Genomic DNA, 20,142 nt, shown 5'->3' on the forward strand with positions numbered 1-20,142 from the left:
TTAATGTTCTCTCTTCTCAGTGTCTAACTCTTTAGGTTTCTATGTCTACACATCTCTTTATTTCACCAGAAGGGTTGAGCATGTACAAGTATGAAGAATCGCAAGAGTTTGGCTTTAAGATGGGTTTGGCTATTATAGAAAACACTGACATTTGTGGCGTACGGTCAAAGGCTTCACCCTTTGTGTTTGAGACACAACAATATCCATCCATTAGCTATACCTGCTTTTGCTTTAGAGGGCCGCGGGCCTCTGGAGCCGATCCCAGTTGACATTGGGTGAGAGGCGGGGTACACCCTGGAGAGGTTGCCCGTCAATCGCAGGGCTGACACATAAAGACAGACAACCATTCACACTCATTCACACATACCGCCAATTTTAGAGTCACCTCTCAACCTAACCTGCATGGGTTTTCTCCGCGTGCTCCGGTTTCCTCCCACATAACATGTTGTTTAAAGGATTTCTTGAAGAGACAAAACTTTTAAATGATTTGCATTTTGGGGGATGCTTACAGTGTGTAACATGTTGCATGTTTATTCAGACACTTGTTATGTTTTGGTGTAATACTCATGCATGACAGATAAGTGTTGACGAAACATCAGGGATCTGTGTCTGGTTTGTCTGTGTCAGTGTATTGTGGGATGAGAATGTTCTTTCTGATACATAATTGCTTGCATATTTCTGTTTGTCTCAAAGAAGTTTCATCTCACAGCGTTTTTATAATTAAATGATGAATATGATGTCACCGGTGTTATACAGTCTATGGATGTCACCCATACTGGGAAAAACTCATCACTAAAACCTTTAAATAGGCAATTTTCAAATTAGATCAAAGGTTTTAGGTTTTTTATGTGTGAGGATGTTCATGTACACTTGATCAGATGGATAATTTATACTAATTGTTAATTGTAATATAAATTGATCCATAAAACATGTGTTCACAATGTGCCTGAACCATATAAATATATTACTGCTTCAGTGCTACACTGCAAATCTTTTAATAATAATTTTATTAAATCCATGTATTGGCCATGCATTTAACTGCCATACATCCCCTGTGTATGCGTGTGTGAGCACAAGTCCTTTGGTCTTGTATACTGATAAGTTTTTGGTTTTATCCGGTGTATATGGGCTATAACGGTATTGTCTAGTGAGGTTTTGAGGTTCGTCCTGTTAACATGCATTTCTTTGCGTCTCCTGTTCACCTGTGCATTATGTCTTGTGTGTGTTTGTGTGTCAGGACTGTGAGGTGCTCGATGCAGAGTCAAAGCGTTTTGAGGACCTGGAGTTCCAGCAACTGGAGAGAGAGAGCAGGCAGGACGAGGAGAAGGAGACCCACATGCAACAGCTTCTCCGGGAGATCGCAGACTACCAGCGGAGCACTGTCACTCGCAAGGTAACCCGCCGTCTGTTTTGCGTGTTTTGAATGAGTCACACCTGTGGAAAAAATGTATACAGTGCAATGTTATATTTTGATTGAAAATCCACGTTTAAACAAGCTTGTTTTGCTTTTCCATCAGGAGCGACTGTTAACTCTAAAGAAGCAGGCAGCACAGATTACCCTGCAGGCTCAGCGAGAGAAGGAGAGCTTCTTGAAGGAGAGGAGCACCCTCGAAGCAATGCTGCAAAGGGTACGAGGACATGCATGCCTATGCATGTGGCCATCCTTGCTTCTGTGTATGAATGAATTTTGTTTTTAATGTTGTTTTTCATTTCCTTTGTATCCTTTTTCTGTCTATTAGGAGAAAGAAAACCTCACCATGCTGGAAAGGAAATATGCTGACCTCACTGGTGGCCGAGATTTCACTCTACGAGAGGTAGGTTTGATTGACAGTTGTCACACAAGAAAATGAAGACTGTCCTCCTCTTTGAACTCCTTAAGACTCTTAAAGTGGGCAGGACACTCATCATTTTAAATCTTCCGGGTTTCCTTCTCTGCTAGGATACAGCCTCTCTGGCTGATGTGTGTCAGTCTTTTAGCCATCATTGGCGTGACACCACCGCTGCCACAATTTCTCCTCCTCCTCCTCCAGTCAACTTGTGCGCCCTCTCATCCTTCCTTTCCTCTATTTCTCTCAAGAATGCAGAGGTACTTTTGTCTTGTTTTACTAATACATCCCTTTCTGTTTTCCTCTTTGTTTAAATCCACCTTATCCTTCCTGTCTTTTGTTTCTTCCTCCTGGTTGCTTCTTTTTTACAATTTCGGTTTCTTGTTGTAACTGCCCGTCCCTGCAATGCAGGAAGGGAAGACGTTTGCAGGAATTTAAAACTTATTTCATTAATTCTGTGCACAGCTTTGACTCACATGGATTAATACTGAGGTAACATTGTCACAATGTCTATTGTCTTATGTACTCCACTCAATGGGCCTCATTCACCAATATCTTCCTAAGTTTTCTCTTAAATATGTTCTTAAGAAGGTTCCTAAGAAAAGTCTACGTCGGATTCATGACGTGTTCTTAAACAGCAGATTTGTTCGCACCTGTGTTCTTAGGATTGATGAATTCCACGTCTTCGTAACTGAAAGCGCGTGCCAGTTGTTCCTAATTAGCATAAGAAAACGCCCCGCAAATTCCCATATAAGGACATGACACTTCCTGTGCACCTCCTGGGAGAATGGTTTTCAGAGATTGTCGGAGCCGCGGTGAAGGAAGTACTGAATCTCAGTACTTAAATAAAAGTAAAAAAAAAAACAGACACATATTTACTTTAGTAAAAGTAGAAGGTGTCCACTACCACAAACAAGGCCTGGCTTTTAAAAAAAGTTCCTATCCTAACCAGCATAAAACGGAAATGTGTTGTTAGAATCATGGATGTATTTTATTTTCTTTAACCATGCAAGTAAGCAAATAAAGTGTGTGAAGCAGCGCAAATGGGGAGATGTGAAGAGGTCCAGCCAAATAAATAAGATATGAACGCATCTTACGCAGCCTGGCGGAGGAGTAAACGACGCTGTGGAGAGAAATAGATATAGCAACTTTGATTTAAAAACGGGAATAATAAAAACAAACGTTTTCATTTTCACTTTTACCGGGGGCTGTATTACCGAGGGTCAGCGGCGCTGTGCCCGGGCTCTGCAGCACCAGAGCCGGCTTATTTCAGCGGTGCCCCATATATACAGTATCTACGGCAACCAAACTTTACTGGTGAGACAAACGTGTGACGGTCAGGAAGACGTTTTGGCAGGGGGGAAACTGAAAACGGAACATTGTAGAAATGCAGTGGAGTAGAAAGTATAGATAATTGCTGCAAAATGTAACAAAGTAAAAGTCAAAAGTAAGTTATGCACTATTGAGTCTACTTAAGTAAAGTACAGATATGTGAAAAATGTACTTAAGTACAGTTACGACGAATTTGTACTTTGTTACATTCTACCACTGCATTTTGGCCCTATAAATAGCGATCAATCACCAAATAACGCAGGATTTAATCAGTTTAATTGTTGATGTAAATTGCAGTGTTAGTGTTTTTTTTTTGCATAGGATGATTCAGAAATACATTACAGTACAATACTATCATTGTAAACGACTGTAGAATTCAATAAAATGCAGTAAGCAATCATTTGGAGCAAATTGTCATCACTCAAATGTGCGTAAGAGTGCTTTTCAGTGTTCATAGATTTTGTTCTTAGCTAAGAACAAATCCAAGTTAAGAAAACATTAGTGAATGCCAGAATCTTCGTAAAAAGTGCGTAAGAAGGGTTTAAGAACACATTTCTTAGTAAGAACGGTTGGTGAATGAGGCCCAATGAATGCTAACAGTACAGTGTCTAAGTAACTTACTTATTGCTACTTGTTTTGCTTTGAAACTGGTACAATCACCACCAAGTTCTGCATCATTCTAACAACTAATTCTGAAGTTTGTCATTAATATGGCTGACTCACTTTATGCTATGCCTCACGCCTTCTCTCTCCCCCCTTTTGTCCACATGACACTTTCCAGGGCTATGTCACAGTCAGTGAAATCAATGAGCTTTACTCACAACTTGGGGGAGACCCTAAGCCCGCCCCCACTCTGGCCAATATCTCTCCTGAGTCCGAGGCAAACCCCTCCCGCGGCGACGACACCCCCAAACCACCGGAGGACGAGGTGTGTGTAGCGGTGTTAAGGGCTTGGGCATGTACTTAAGTACACAGCCGTAGATGATGCAGAGTGTGTGTGCTTGCATGAGAGTGTTGTTATTTTTCCCTAATTTCCCTCCTTCTTTTTCTCACTATTTCAGTTTTCTGACAATGTTGCTTTCTTCTTTTCAAAGCTCTGTCATTCTTCCTCACCTGCCGACTGTCCCTCCTCTTCCTCCTCTTCCTCCTCCCATCTATATCCCCGACCCCTCCCCAAAACACCCTCTGTCCATTGGCCAGAGAACATGGTGTCATATCGAGACCCCTCTCCCCTCCCTGACTCTCCCCCACCTCCCCTCCCTGTCAAAAAACACCACCACCGACGCAGTCAGGTAATGCGCGTCTGTTTGCGTGTGTGTATCAGAGACTTTGTGTTTTGAGTTTTGTTTTTGTGTGAAAACTAAATGTAGAAACCACATGTGTATTTTACACTTTTGCTTTGATTGTTTGATGGTAATTATAATAAGTAATAAGGGTGTGCAAAAAACGATTCACATTGAAATCGCAATTCAAGCTGTACCGATTCAAAATCGATTCATAGAATTCCAAAAATCGATTCATTTTTTTTTTTAAGTAACTACATTTACATACTGTGAATTGATTTTTTAATCGAGAATCGTTTTTGAATCAAAAATCGATTTTGAATCAAATCTTGAGCCTAAAAATCGATATTGAATCGAATCGTGACATTTTCTGAATCGTGCACCCCAATAAGTAATGAATAATTGTTCATGTAAATTCTGTTACTATTACTAATGTTGATCCTCCCCCATCCCATCTCATACTCATATGAATACATTAATACTTATTCAGTATTTTTTATTATTTATATATATTTATATATGAATAAATCAGTATTCATGAAAAAATTAGTATTCATGAATAAATTAGTATTTATTCATGAAATTAATCAATATGGATTAAAGAATTGCAGTACGCATTGTTTTTTGCCACGGTGTCTTTTTTTGATATGCATTATTTATATACATTTTAAATCCCACACATTTTCCTCAAAGAAGTGGGACAATGTTAGAAATCCTAAAATGAAATTGGATCATTTTGATCATTAATTTGATCCAGATGAATGCCAATGATGAATAATTGATAATCAATGAATCGTGTATATCCCTTCCCCCTGTTGTGTTTGATCAGCATTTCCGTTTGCTGGAAGAGAGGAAAAGGTCTGAGAGAGAAGGTGGCTTCCATCTAAGTGACACATTACCCAGGAAGAAAACCACACCCATCATGATCCCCCAGTTCACGTGTGCAACACTGGGGCGCAGCTTCCCTACCAAGGTACGCCTTCATTGAGATGCTAATGGGTGCATAAATGACACAAATCAGTAAAAATTCATTCATGTTATACTTTTTCTTGGTCTATCTGTAGCTTATTTTCTCAAGTTTGACATTCAATTGGGTTGTGTATTATACATATTGTGTCATTTCAAAGATGCAAGCCCGATTTTTTTATAATACTGACACATGTAAGTAAAAAGGTTTGGTCTCTTCTTGGTCATTTCTAGTCCCATCATCCCCTGGTACAGAGCACAAGTTGTGGCAGCATTCTCCCAAGAATGTTCTCCTTTTCCAACAAGGAAACTGAATCTCGACGTCTGCATAAAGGTACACATGCACAAACTATTACTTTATTTTTTTATACTTGTTAGAGTTTATGTTTCTTTTCTTTTCCTGTATGTGTCATGAAATGTTTTAATACCGTCTGGTTTTTTAATATTGTCTGATTTAATGTTGCAGGAAGACAAGCCGGTTGTCTAGGTGTCAGCTAATGGGAATACTCATAATAAAGTTAAACTTAGAAACCATACTGTATATCCTATTAAAGAGGGTACATGTAGCTACACAAATACATGGGAATACATGTAACTTTACTTACAAAGACTACTGTATCTTTGTCTGTCAGTTTTCTCTCTTATTCATGTCTTCTTCACTTGCGCAATTGCACACACTCATCTCTGGGTTGTCACATGAAAATACACCTAATATGGTAACATCTATCCTGGTAATGGGTTGTGTGTGTGTGTGTGCGTGGGTGTGCACTTCATTGTGTTTTGTTGGATCACAACGTTTCTCATTTGTTTATCTGTCAGCGGAGATAGAGCAGGAATGTAAGGGGAGGAGAGCTGCTCCATCAAGTGGTGTGTAGAGTACTGTGTGTGTGTGTGTGTGTGTGTGTGTGTGTGTGTGTGTGTGTGTGTGTGTGTGTGTGTATGTATGTGTGTGTGTGTGTGTGTGAGAGTGAGTAAAGCAGAGGTGCTGGTTTGAGTATGGACAATTAAAAAATTGTTACGTGAGGGTTGTGAAGTGTTGTTACAAAAAAAAAAGACTCTTAGAAGTAGATTTCTTCTAAGTCAACTTCCTGCGACAAAAGTTAACCAGCCATTTCCCATCATTATGAAAATGTGCTGTTCACTCACCACAGAGTGTAATCCCTTTGCCCTCCGTTTGGGTGTGTGCTGACATTTGGTTTTGAATGCGGATTTAGCTGCTGAAAGATGAAGGAAATACCTCAAGGACCCTGTGCTTTCTTTCCACATGTCAAGTTTAACGTGTATATGGTCTTACTATTTTGAATGAAAACGTAAATATTGATGTGCAGACTAACCACATGCTTTAACCAATTTTGATCTTTCATAGATAACTCTTTCATTGCTGCACTTTTAGAAGAAATATTGTGTGCCTTGTTGTGTTGGAATAGTACTGCTGTTTTTCCCGGACACTGGTACGTACATCTGGTCCCTCAGTCCCTTTGGTCCCTTGATCTGGCTCATCAGATGGGTGGGTCTGCTGCATGGGGCAGATGGTATCAGGTTTTTTTTTGTTTCTTCCTGTACCCAGAGGCTGAATTAGTCCCTCTTTCCAGTATCTGCACCATGATTTTGCCGTCATTCCTCCTTCTAGTTCTGAGGACATCTCACTTTCTTTCCAGACCTCTTTGGACTGCCTAAACTACTTTTTGGTCTCTGCTGTACTGCATGTGTTCGTTTTGCACTGCGTTTGTTTGTGAGTCCTACTATTTGGACACATTTTAACAAGAGTAGTTACACCACTAAGGTGTGGTTTTATTTTTTACTGAACGTATAAGAGCGCTTCATAGTGGCGGGGAATTGTGATCCACACTTGAAGCAATCTGGGCCAACTGTTGTCCCAGATGGAGTGACAGAGACAGGTACAACCCAAGTGTGCACACACGCATAAGAAGAATAACTAACATGATTCACTAATGTTGTTTATTTCTCTTTCTGTCTGTGTGTGTGTGTGTGTGTGTTTCTCCAGGTCAGCCCGGCTCCCGAGCAGCTTCCCAGACCAACGTCTACCTCGATGCCTTCGGGTACCGTGACAACCAGGCCTTTGACACAATGAGTGTGGATAGTACCGACTCCATTGAAACCAGCATCTCTGCTTGCTCACCTGATAATGTCTCCAGGTAAGTGTCGTGGCACGGCATGTGTTGTTTATGTATGCACACACATGTATGTCTGTGGATATTAACAATAGGAACAGAAAAAATAAAAATGAAGCCTGTCAGTGGTGTCTATTTCTCACTTAAGTGTAAAATACTGTAAGTTGAGCTTGACTATTTCTATGTATAACATACTGTATATGCTGATGAACAATACTCTCCCCAATGCCGTAGAAATTATTTGAAAAATCTGACAGACCAAGACCCAAGTGAATTACAGAAAGGTTGAAAAGTTAAAATGTGACAAGAGACAGACCAAAAATTGAAAACACCACAATGTCCCTTTGTGTTCATGATATGAAGCATTGACTGTACGAAGGGGGTGAGGGGGCAAGAAAGAGAGTAGAAAGTGAGTTAATTCAAAAAGTGTGTGGAGCTGCAAGGCAGAGGTTTCCTGATTTTCATGGTCCCTCCTTGGAGAACAAGATGTGTAGAACTGTGTGTTATATGAGTTAAGGGGGACTCTTTCTTGATTAGTGTTCTAAGGGTCAAGTTACGGAAGATGGAAAACATGATGGTGTGTGTGTTTGTGTGTGTATGTATGTGTGTGTCTGTGTGTTCACAGTCAACTCCCCCCTCAGGTTCAGATGAACTGAGCAAACCAGTACGAGTGTGGAGGTACATTTAGGGGTCCACCCCCCGTCTGGACTAAAACCATGTGTGCTTGCTCTCATTCTCTCCTTTTTTTTCAGTGCTTGCATTTGTCACCCCTCCTCTTGTTTCTCTGAATGGTATGGTCTTGTTTCTGCAGATAGATTTTTGCACAGTGCCAAACCATTTGCAGATTGACCTCTCTGCAAGTTTTCCTGGAACAGGCTGCTTCTGTGATCCTCAGTATGGTTCCAGTTGGATTGTGTTGCCCCAGCTTAGATTGGATTGGAAGACGTGTGTGTGTGTGTGTGTGTGTGTGTGTGTGTGTGTGTGTGTGTGTGTGTGTGTGTGTGTGTGTGTGTGTGTGTGTGTGTGTGTGTGTGTGAAACCTGGATCAGTGCTTGAAAAAAAGTTTCATGATAGACCTGGAATTTTTGTCATCTTGTCAGTGATGTGTCCTGTTTTCTGGAGATATAAGGGTGCGAGCAAGAGAAATAAAGTTCTTCTCAAGTAATCTAAATACTTGAATGAATAGATTTGAACTGGGCTGGTCTACAATGACTATGAGTGTGATTCCCTCTCATCGATTGAGGTAAGAGAATATCAAGAGGATGGGAGGAAGAGGGGAGAGGATTGATGTTACAGTGAGGTTGGAGCTTGGTTGGATTAATGTTTATGTGAGTAATGACAGTGAAACAGGATATGTGATGTAAGATAAGTTTGAGTCTTGTACAAGACTAACATATGGCATATACTGCAGTCACAGGTCATCATATTTATTTTAGGTTTGGATGGCATGTTGATTTTCATCTCGGCCTAAGTAGTTTTTAAAAAGATTAACAATAAACATGCTAACTTCCTGCAAATAATCAAGACTTAAGGTAGTATTCACATCCAAGATTCACTAGTATGTAAACTGGTGGTATTCAGTTAAAATGATGGCATAATATAGAGAGAGATGTGGTGAATTCATATGAAACCAGTAACTCATTAGGAAAGAATACAGAGAGCGGGAAAGCACTTTTCTTTCTCCGCTTGCTCTTGTTTTTCTTCATTTTTCTTACCCTCTCTCCTGATGCTTTTTTTAAATTTTCGATTTTTTGAGGTACCCTACCCTCTCTCTCTCTCTCTCTCTCTCTCTCTCTCTCTCTCTCTCTCTCTCTCTCTCTCCCTTCCTTCCTGATTTGTTTAGACTGAGTCTAATGTGTACCATTCGTCTTAACAATGTTGTGACATCATCGCAGATCAACACTGGGTATCCATTTCCTTTTGGCTCCAGATAAGTGTGTGTGTGTGTGTGTGTGTGTGTGTGTGTGTGTGTGTGTGTGTGTGTGTGTGTGTGTGTGTGTGTGTGTGTGTGTGTGTGTGTGTGTGTGTGTGTGTGTGTGCGTGTGTGTTTTTTGAGAGAGAAAAACATTGTTTAACATGACAAACGTATACACAAATCCCTTCCCTGTGATTTCAGTCAAGAATGCATGTCATGTGTAGACCATCTGCAGTGTGAGAGACCTGAAGCTTTCTAGAAGTTTCTAAACCGAAGACACAGCAGAGAATCAGAAAGTCTTACAGAGAGACAGAGAGAGAAGAAAGTGAGATGGTGCGATCCTCAGATTGCCTCAACATCCAGGCTTCCTTTCCTAATAGATTTCCTCTTTGATTCAGCACACACACACACACACATGCATAAACAGTGAATAATCAGGAGTATTCTCAGGAGTGTAGCCTTTTAGTTGGAATGCTAAACAGAACGCTTTAAGCCATGTGTTCTCTCCAAACACTTGCATTATTACATGGAGGTTTAACTTAAGGGGCTTGTTTCTCAAACTTGGATTATGCTTAGTCATTAATTAAGACAATGTACTCCGCCACACTGTCTGTAACCTTTACATCCACTACTGTGGCACCGACACTGAGATTCTCAGAAAATGTTACTCCTGAAAAATCACATGTGGATGTCAGAATGGAGTCGGTTTGTCACACTGGCTGCTGGTGTAGCAGCTTTAATACATGAACTTGGCAACTGCTCTATTTATTTACATGTTCGGTGGATTTCAGGTTCAGCCATATGACAGTTGATTTGGTGTTGGTTTTCCCATGATTATACGCCAAGTATAGTTTATACTGTGTAGGAAAAAAAGGTTGTTTCTGCCTTTTTTTTTTTTCCTGATGAGTGTTGAATGTGTTTGTGTGCTACAGTGCCAGTACCTCAAATATGGCCAAGCTAGAGGAGATGGAGCGTCTGCTGAGAGAAGCCCAGGCAGAGAAGAGCCGCCTCCTCGAACACAAGGTCAGTACGTCATAAAGTCCTAATCACAATGATTTCACCTTCTTTTTTTTTATTGGTAGGAGCCGGCCAAAAATATAAAAGCATGAATGTTGTCTCTTTATTTGCCTTTGTGATAAATCCCTGAACTTAAAGACACAGGGACACTACTGTACTTTTAACTGTTAAAATTCTTCAGAAATGGCAACATTGGCATGCACTTCCCAATTTTTATGGGTGTTTGTGTGTTTTAAAGGTACACTGTGTAGTGTTTTAAGTATTCTATTAGCTAAAATCAGTGTCTTCATTCATAAATATGTCCTCATTGGTGTAAAATCCCCTCTGCCAATGATCTGACTTATCCTCGTAAGCGAAGAATTTCTTAACTGTATTTACATTGGACGGGCAAGTCCAAGGAGGCTTCCATGTTGTTCCGCCATTTTGAAAAACTAAAATCGCTGAGAGGGACATAAAGCACTAGCCTACCTATCTAGCTAATCCACATCTAGCTAATTTTCGTTCAGAGCCAGCGTCACGTGACTGAAACCAGCTGAAACGGAGAAGGAGATCAGTGAGAGGCGCTTGCCACTGCCCCGGCAAATTTGAAAGCCTGCACTGCACTTTAGTTCATGTTGGAGGATCATACTTACGCCGAGCCACAGCAGAAGGAATCCTCGTCCCAAAAAAGCCAAAATTGGAAGACATGTTGTCATAGCTTCTTGGTACATAACGGCTATCGTAGTTGCAACATGCATTTGAAAAAGCGAGGCGCTAGAGAGCACTATTCGTTTGAACGCAAAATACAATATCACCGCTAGATAGAGAAGAAGGAGAAATTCCTACACAGTGTACCTTTTAAACCTTTGTAACAATTTCAATTATTCCTCAGGAGCAAGAGATGGAAGTGCGAAATCAGGCGCTGGATGAGGAGAGAAAAAGAAGGGAGGACCTGGAGAAAAGGCTACAGGAGGAGACGAGCAGACGCCAGAAACTCATCGACCGGGAGGTGAAACTGCGGGAGAAACAGCGGGCACAGGTAAGGATGAAACTCGGGACTTTCCCGGGAAACACGGGAGCGTGAACTATTTGTGTTCCAATCGAAAATATTCATTTATGATTGGAAAGTGTTTCTCATTATGCGATTATTCTTTCTGAGGGTTGATGTCGCCTTTTAGGGAACTAACGTTTTTTACTTTTTCAACAAAGCCTTCCATCTTGATTCTGTAGCTAACTTTTAGTACGTTTCATGCATACTTCCCTCTCTCTCTGTATGGTTTTAATCATGTCTGTGCTGACAGGTAGTATAAGCTTCATCCATCATCTTCTGTTCTCTTGCCTGGACCATCAACTCTTGGCAGCAGAAGAAAGAATTGTATACTTTCATGTGTCTAACATACACATCTCATAATTTATAAAAAAATAACAATAAATACGGGCGTTTTGTTTTTTATTACTTAGTAACCTTATCTCCTTTTTCAATGAACCCACCAAACACACCACAATTCACTTTTTTCTCCCCCAATTAAAACGATTGTTTATCGATACATTGAGTCGGGGAGAGCCACACGCGAACCGTGCTTCCACTTATCCATCTCTGAAAAGACCTGCCGTGGCTACTTGATTAAAATGGGAGGCAAAATCAAAACCTGGAAGAAACGCTGGTTCGTCTTTGACCGCAACCGACGCACGCTCTCCTACTATTCAGGTAGGGCACGAGATGCACAAAAACTACCACATGAAGACACAAATACACAGACGTGTGTACACAGCATCCACATAGTATTTCACAGATGTATTTAAATACATACTATGTTTTACATGCGTTTGAAATATAAATGAAACTCGCTACAGTACATTTACAAACTTTGAATTGATACATTTTGTTTATATTTATATGTCATAGCAACTGTTATGTCTTCTGCAGACAAGCATGAAGCCAAGCTGAAAGGAGTCATCTACTTCCAAGCTATTGAAGAAGTGTATTATGATCACTTAAAGAATGCACATAAGGTACGTGTGTGTGTGTGTGTGTGTGTGTGTGTGTGTGTGTGTGTGTGTGTGTGTGTGTGTGTGTGTGTGTGTGTGTGTGTGTGTGTATAGGTTGCTACAAAAGCGATGCATGCAAATTACATTCCGTCTTGAAAAGTATGATTTATTGTCTTCTAATTTACTTCTCTCTGTCTCCCGCTCACCATACATCATCTCTCTTGCCTTTCTCGTTTTTTTTCCCTCCCTCTTGTTGTCGTTTCATCCTTCCCCTTTCCTTTCTCTCCTTCAGAGCCCAAACCCCTCGCTGACCTTCAGTGTAAAGACTCATGACAGAGTCTACTACATGGTTGCTCCCTCTCCTGAGGCCATGAGGATCTGGATGGATGTGATTGTCACGGGCGCTGAGGGCTATACGCAGTTCATGGTGTAGTGAAGGACCGGGACACGCCAACGGGCTACTACTCTTTGTGGCTTTAAGGACTACGTTTTTATATTCCTTTTTTTTTTTTACTCTTGGATTTTTACGTGTCCGGATGGATGTTATTGTCATCTATGCTGAAAAATGAACACCATTTCTGTTGTGTAGAGACAGCAGCCATGAGTTTCTCAAGGTAATTTTGCAACGGTTTATTCGCCTTATTTGCAAGATGGGGAGGGTTTACAGTCGTATGTTGAGCATTCATGTGAAATTGTAGACATATACCAGATAATAATTTGAAAATTGTTAGGCAATCGGGTTCAATCCCAGAGACGTAATGACGTTCAGGAGAACTGAAATGTGCTATGGTGCACCACTGTGCCTTGGAGTGAGTTCAGGCGTACCTCAAGGTTTTGCTAAACTGTAAAGGACATGCATGTTAAAAATACAGTATATTTGATTTGAGCTTTTACGACCATAGTCTGTAAAAATAGTCTGATTACAACCCATTTTCTTCAGAGACGAGCAGACTGGGACTCAGCAGCTCATTTCTAGCCATAGGAAGCTTTTTACAAAGGATTTTGTTTTAGATACTATTGGAAGAATTGATGTGGAGAGAACCAGTTTGAGCTCTATACTATGCCATTATCAACATGTTATCATTAACACCAAGTAGGAATACATAACAGTAGTTGTGTTTAGAAATGCCTAAACAATTGTAACATGTCATGGAAGAACTTGTAGCCAATTTTTGCGATGGCTGTATTCATTTCTAGACCGTTTCCAATGTGTTTTAATCACTTTTTACAGAATACATTTTGGCTAGTAAAATTAGTTGCGCAAATGTATTTTGAATTTTCAACATTTTTTCATCTTACTTAATGTATCATTACTGGGGCATTCTGAGGTCTTAACTGTGTGAATGGATGTGCATGCATGTATCATGTGATCATGTGCTAAGAAGGGCCTGTTTTGTGTGCATACTCTAATGCACACCTCTATTTCTGCAAGCTTGTAATGTAGCTCCATGGTGCTATTCTTACACATCATGAGTCATTTAAAAAAAATAATAATAAAAAAAAAGTATTACTGTGCTGGGTTTACAATTAGGGCTGTGTATTGGCAAGAATCTTGTGATACGATACGTATCATAATATAATTTATATTTCGATACTGTGCGTAAGGCGATATGAAGTATAATTTTAGAAAAACTAATATTTAAAAAAAGACATGTTCATAAAAGTCAAAGAAGTTTACTCAGGTAAACAATTCAGTACACAGAAAATCAAACTGCCAGTTTGGGATTGTGGTTCAGAGGTTCTTAGTGAGTTAATGTTTATATGCTAAAGTAGGCCAAAGTTCAGCCACATTGTTAGCTTCTAGCAAAAAGTCAGGCACTGCTAGGCACTGTTAGGCAAGGACACTAGTGGTGTGTCTCAGCATAGCCATCTAGCAGTAGGGGGTTTAAACACAAAATTAACGTGAACCACTGTCTTACATAAAAAAAAAAAAATCAATATTGCCTTTTTGAAAATCGATACAGTATTGCAAAATAAAATATCCCAATACTCAAGTGTATCGATTTTTTCTTACACCCCTGTTTACAATAGTGTCATCATAGGCTCAGAAATTAAGTCAAGCTTGTTATTTTCCAGTATAAAGAGTTAGTTAAATAAGCACAGAGATGGCAAAAGTACTCACTTCCCGTACTTAAGTAGAAGTACAGATACTTGTGTTAAAAAATACTCTGGTAAAAGTAGAAGTACTGATTTAACTTCTTTACTTAAGTAAAAGTAACAAAGTACAGGCTTTGAAATGTACTTAAAGTATAAAAGTAAAAGTAGCCTTGCGAATGACAACCACTTTTTATGCAAAGCTACCTGGACCACACACGTTACTAGAGTGCAAGATGAGAAACTTCAGTGGACATAAAAACCAGGCTCTTTATATGCCATTGTCTACATTTTAAATGGATGTCTGCCAAACATCACATATATGATTATTGTGACAGAGACTGGGACTCCAGCTTAATAAGATTCTGACTGAGCAAGATATGAATTCAATTGTGATTCTGTGAGAATTCACAGATCCAGTTTCTCTTTTTTAATCGTCCACTTAACATTTAAAGGAATCTACATGTATGTGTGTGTGCTCAAATATAGAAAGAAAATAAAGGATACAATATGAATTACTAAACATAGATTAATTAAGAAGTTCCCCATACTTTTAGAGTTACACAGCACATTGGCCAGGAGTCATACTTGATGCCTCCTAGCCTATCTCAAACATCTCTCTCAGATAAGGCCAGGGATGATTGGGAATGTCTTGCTGCTTGTCTGCCTAATCTCTGGGATCTCTGTTTTCTTCATTTTCAATCATCGTCGCCGTCCATACTAATAGTGCTAACGTTACCACCATCAAGCTGCAATTATTTGCCGCAAATGAATGCAGAATGCGGCCGAATCTGTCGAAGGTCTTGTGTAGTTGCGTTACATGCAATGTAGCCTACAGTATATTCCCATCCAATTAGATTGAATTCGGTATTGATCACGTGAAAAATAATAACGGTAACTCCAGTGAAATTATTTGAAACTTGCTAGTGAGGACTAGATTAGGACCGTATTTATAGCTGATGCTGGTTTCAAACTTCGCGCCCCCATGGGGGAACCGCTACGGACAGAGACAACTTCTTTCTTTTGATGCTTTACAAGCAACGTGAAACCTAGCTAACAGGTGAAGAACACAAACAACTAAATCACTAGCTAACCTACTTTAACTGTGCAGGAACTATAGACCAATACAACAACAGGCTTAAATGAACTGACAACATAAGTTATACGACTTACAGTTCTCAAGGACGCCACACACCATCTCAACTGATTATCCTCCGGACAGCAGTCTCTTTTCTCACATTTTTTTCTGCGTCGCGCTATTCTCCGACATTACGACCTCTTGTACAAAACTAAAGTAACGAGCCAATTTTTTAAATGTAAGGAGTAGAAAGTACCGATATTCGTGTTAAAATGTAAGGAGTAAAAGTAAAAAGTCGCCACAAAAAAAAATAGTAAAGTAAAGTAGAAATATCCGAAAAATCTACTTAAGTACAGTAACGAAGTATTTGTACTTCGTTACTTCCCATCTCTGAATAAGCATGAGGAATAATGACCTATAAGACCCACAATTGTGATATTTGTACATTTTGTTGTAGTTAGTTTTAAACAAGTGTGAACAGTTATGATATATTATCAACTCAAAACTCCTGTTTGTGCCTTTTTTATCATATATTGTGTGACAGTATTGTGACATGCATATTATCTATATTTGTAAGAGCTGCATGTGTCTATATACAGTATAAAACTGCCTGGCGAGAATACACTTATGTGGACACATGGTCCTGAGTTGTTTTGTGAGAAAGAGCCTTTGTAGGATTAAATTGTCTTCTAAGATGTCGGGCAGAAGGAATCTATGGTACACTAAACTAAACTCACTCAAGAGGCTTTTAGTCATCAGAACTGACTGATTATTGTGCTGCTCTGGTCAACTAGCTTTCATTGTATTGCTTTTTTTTTTTTACCACTAATTCAATGTTTTTGTTGACTATTCCACATTGATCACTAAAGCTACTTTTATATTGTATATCATATTTCATACTACATCTGAATGATCCAGTCCACTGATCAGTGCATTTATCATCCTGCCTCTTGGCATTGCTTTTTGTTTATTGACCAAAGTACACCGTGTATGTGGTATGATGTATATGTGGTTTATTTGCTTTTACTTCTTTTTGCTCAGTACAATAAGGTGAAAATAATATCTGTTTGTACATGACAGGCACATGGTTGTTTCCCACCAACGAAAGGAGCTGTTACAGTAGAAGATTCCATGAGCCTGATTTTTTTTTCCTGTTTATATTATATATATATATATATATATATATACATTTTTTTATGTTGATCTACTGTATTTATGCCATTACCAATGCATGTATCTTAATTTTTGTATTTCACTATGAATAATAAAAACTATATTTTACATTTTTATAATTTTGAAGAAGTTAGTTTCTGTGACAGCACACTTCCTCACAAAATAAGTCAACTTTCTTGGGTAACAAACATTCAAAATAATTTCAAATGAATTACTAAAATGTTCTCTAAACTAAAAAACAACCATAACCAATCTATCAAAGTGTATAAAACCACAATAAAGGAAACAATTGCAGGGTGAGTAACATGGAGATGGAGCACCGCTGTGTGGCAGTGGCCAGTACTGTAAGACAGCCACCTCTGATGTAACTACATGGCTGCTATGTAACGCAGGGATGATGTGGAATGTTACAATCAAGCGAATGAAAAAAAAAAAAAAAAAACGTTTTAGGCGCATTCCTCCCTAGATTGGGCCATAGAAATAGAATATTGAGCCGGGCTGGCACATCTTATCATGCTTTGCGTTTTAAATAAATAAAACACAACGCAATTGAACTTAAGTTTTGTGAGCAAGCGGGCCACTTAGGCTACGTTCAGACTGCCAAAGTGGCCCAAATCCGATTTTTTTGGGGTCAAGTGACCAGGTCAGGCTTCTTCATAAGTAGCCTAGTGTGAACACTCAAATCTAGCCCAGATCTGATTTTTTCAGATCAGATTCAGGCCACTTCCACATGTGGTCCTGAATCCGACCCAGATCAGATTTTTTTCAATGCGACCGCAGTGTGAACAGCCAAGGCGGATTTGATGTGACTTTTACCTCAAAAACCCTCGCTGCGGCCACTCTCACCGCGGGGAGGGGCGGGGCCCCCTGCTTCCAGTGCGGCTGTTAACCGGGGCGGACTGTCCTCAGTGTTCCTCGACCACGCGTCGCATCGCCAGGGCGGGGATCGGCTCACGTAAAAAGGAGATGTCAGCAACCCCGACCCGTCTGTAAACACGGACCAAGGAGTTTAACGCGCTCGCGAGTCAGGGTCACCTCGTGGTGCAATGAAAGTGAAAGCCGGCGTGCGCCGGCTGAGGTGGGATCCCGGTCCCTCGGGGTCGGGCGCACCACCGGCCCGAGTCGCCTCACCGCCGGGGAGGTGGAGCGTGTGCGAGGGCGATAAAAATAAAATAAAATAAATAAATAAAAGCGAAAATGCTGACTTCCTCCATAACCTCCCTGACTTTAGTGCAACAGCGTGCTGCGTCTGATGTCATTGTTAGTGTTCTTTTGCGCATGCGGGTCAGTTCAAAACCGCAAACAGTTCACACTGGAATCTGATATAGGACACATTTTAAAAGGTAATGTGAACAGCCAAACAAAAAATCGGATCTGAGCAAAAAATCAGAATCAGGCATTAAGACTTGCGGTGTGAACGTATTGTCCACATTAACCAACAAATAAAACCATAACAGCCCTCCTCCTGTCAAAGTACCTATACCATTAGAGGAGAGTAATTCTACCTTGAAGCGCGATGTGGTTGTTGTCATCGACCTGCGCATCTTTACATATTTCCCAGAATGCACTGTGACTGTAATGTAGGTTTGGGAGGTAACCTGATTAGAAAGCTACTGTTGTTTGTTGCAACTTCTCTCACTGCAAGTCACGCAGACATAAGTTGTTCGCGCCCGCAGTTGAAAGCTGTAGGGAAAGCCATATAGGCTACAACATCCAAAGTTAACTTGATATGTCAGCGAGCCCTATTTATACCTCGTGGTTTCTAAGAATTTTCCTGGGTGGTCTGAAAGAAGAGAGGTGATTCATATGGGTGCTATCTTCAGAGTAGAAGTCCTGTTACTGACGGTCTTGGCTAGCCTTTTAAAATAGGACTTAATGCTAACATTTCACTACAACGTCTATTTGGTCATTTGGAAACATTTGGGTCTTTACTAAAAATTATTATAAAGTGAGAGAAATGACTTGAACACAGCTCATGCCACACTCATCACATCATAGTTAAAAAAGTTAATATTGTTGTTTTTTTTTAGACCAAGTGGACAATGACATTATATTGTCATATATCCTGTTCTGTCTCGTCTGGTTGCGTGCATGCTGTGAGATAGCAAATCAAATCACAGTTTTGCAGTATCTTTACCAAACTAAAATCAATTAGATTTACTTGAGTGCATATTTTTGATGAGTTTAATACTTTTACTCCGATAGATTTTTTATGTGCTGCATCCATTGACATATATAAAATGGACCAACAAAGCCCGTTGCTCTGGACAGAGACCAGTGAAGGCTATTAGAAGCACTTTTCCGGTGATCACTTGCTTTACTGCGCAGGCTCCAACTGACAGAGACAACATAAATGTGACAAGAGCAACGTGTCTGAAAGTTGTAAGTCTTCTGGTAGATGTGCCAAGAGAAATATCAATCATTCCCAATCTTACAGAGACGGAGAGCGTAGGTATATGTAAGAGATAACATAGGCACAGGCTAATTATTGATCACCAACATGCTAGTTAACATTAGTAATTAAACCTAAACAGCTAACGTAAGTCGAAACTGCCTGCGAGCTTCTCCTGTACTATACGGTAATTCCTCTACTGTGCGACAGTAAGTCACTTGGTTATGACACAATCGTTAGCCTATTTTTATAAAAATGTCTGCTACGGAGCCGTAACGTGAGGTACAAGGTAATGGAGCCTTTTATACATTGTCGTGTTTCTTTAGAAATAAACAATGGACAAATACAGTCTTTAAACACTTCAGATGTAAAGTTATTCGCTGTCAAAGTGGCGTCAAATGTATGCTAGTCAGTGGAATGCTAACTGGAGGTGATCTCTTTGTAGCGTCAAAATGGCGCCATAGGAGGTTTGAGTTCTGAAGCGAAGCTTACCCCCTTGGCTGCATCGTTACTTGTTACTGTTGTGAATTCCTCACACTACAGAGACTGTGTAGGTTAGTTAATTATGTAATTTACGCAAGAAATCCCCGAGATCGCGTCGTGTTTCTTTTCATTACGGTTGCCCGTTCAGAAGTCAGAGACGATATAAGTCTGTACTCTTTCTATTTAGCCATTGTTGCAGCAGAGTAATCTATTCCTGAGTTGTTTGAGTCTGCAGTGAGTCCTGAATGTTAACCGTTTGACCCTGTGATGTGAAGCTGCTAGTTTATCTGGATGTTGCTAGCTTGCTAACTTTCCTGTTCATCACACATGTTACTAGCTAGCCAGTGTGTGATACGTTTTTTGGGGCTTTAATCGTTACTGTGCTGGAGAGGATGTTCATTTTACTTGCACAGTGTGATAATTGTACATTTTATTTCAGTATTTGTTAATATTTGTTATTTTTAATATAATTAATATTTGTTA

The 20,142-nt window shown here is 39.9% G+C and overlaps 1 protein-coding gene across 1 annotated transcript in view; it reads left to right on the forward strand.

Moving 5' to 3' along the window:
- phldb2b (pleckstrin homology-like domain, family B, member 2b) overlaps nt 1-13,954 on the forward strand; it is a 46,501-nt gene extending 32,547 nt beyond the window's left edge. Inside the window, 12 exon segments of the mRNA XM_039790536.1 lie at nt 1,238-1,393; nt 1,518-1,628; nt 1,740-1,814; nt 3,940-4,086; nt 5,271-5,414; nt 5,642-5,741; nt 7,413-7,563; nt 10,387-10,477; nt 11,343-11,530; nt 12,013-12,158; nt 12,378-12,463; nt 12,732-13,954. Of these exon segments, the coding sequence (XP_039646470.1) occupies nt 1,238-1,393; nt 1,518-1,628; nt 1,740-1,814; nt 3,940-4,086; nt 5,271-5,414; nt 5,642-5,741; nt 7,413-7,563; nt 10,387-10,477; nt 11,343-11,530; nt 12,013-12,158; nt 12,378-12,463; nt 12,732-12,872 (1,536 nt within the window). The 3' untranslated portion in view covers nt 12,873-13,954.
- The last annotated feature ends 6,188 nt before the right edge of the window (nt 13,955-20,142 follow it).

The sequence above is a fragment of the Perca fluviatilis genome, chromosome 22, assembly GCF_010015445.1.
Source record: "Perca fluviatilis chromosome 22, GENO_Pfluv_1.0, whole genome shotgun sequence".
NCBI classification, from domain to species: domain Eukaryota; kingdom Metazoa; phylum Chordata; class Actinopteri; order Perciformes; family Percidae; genus Perca; species Perca fluviatilis.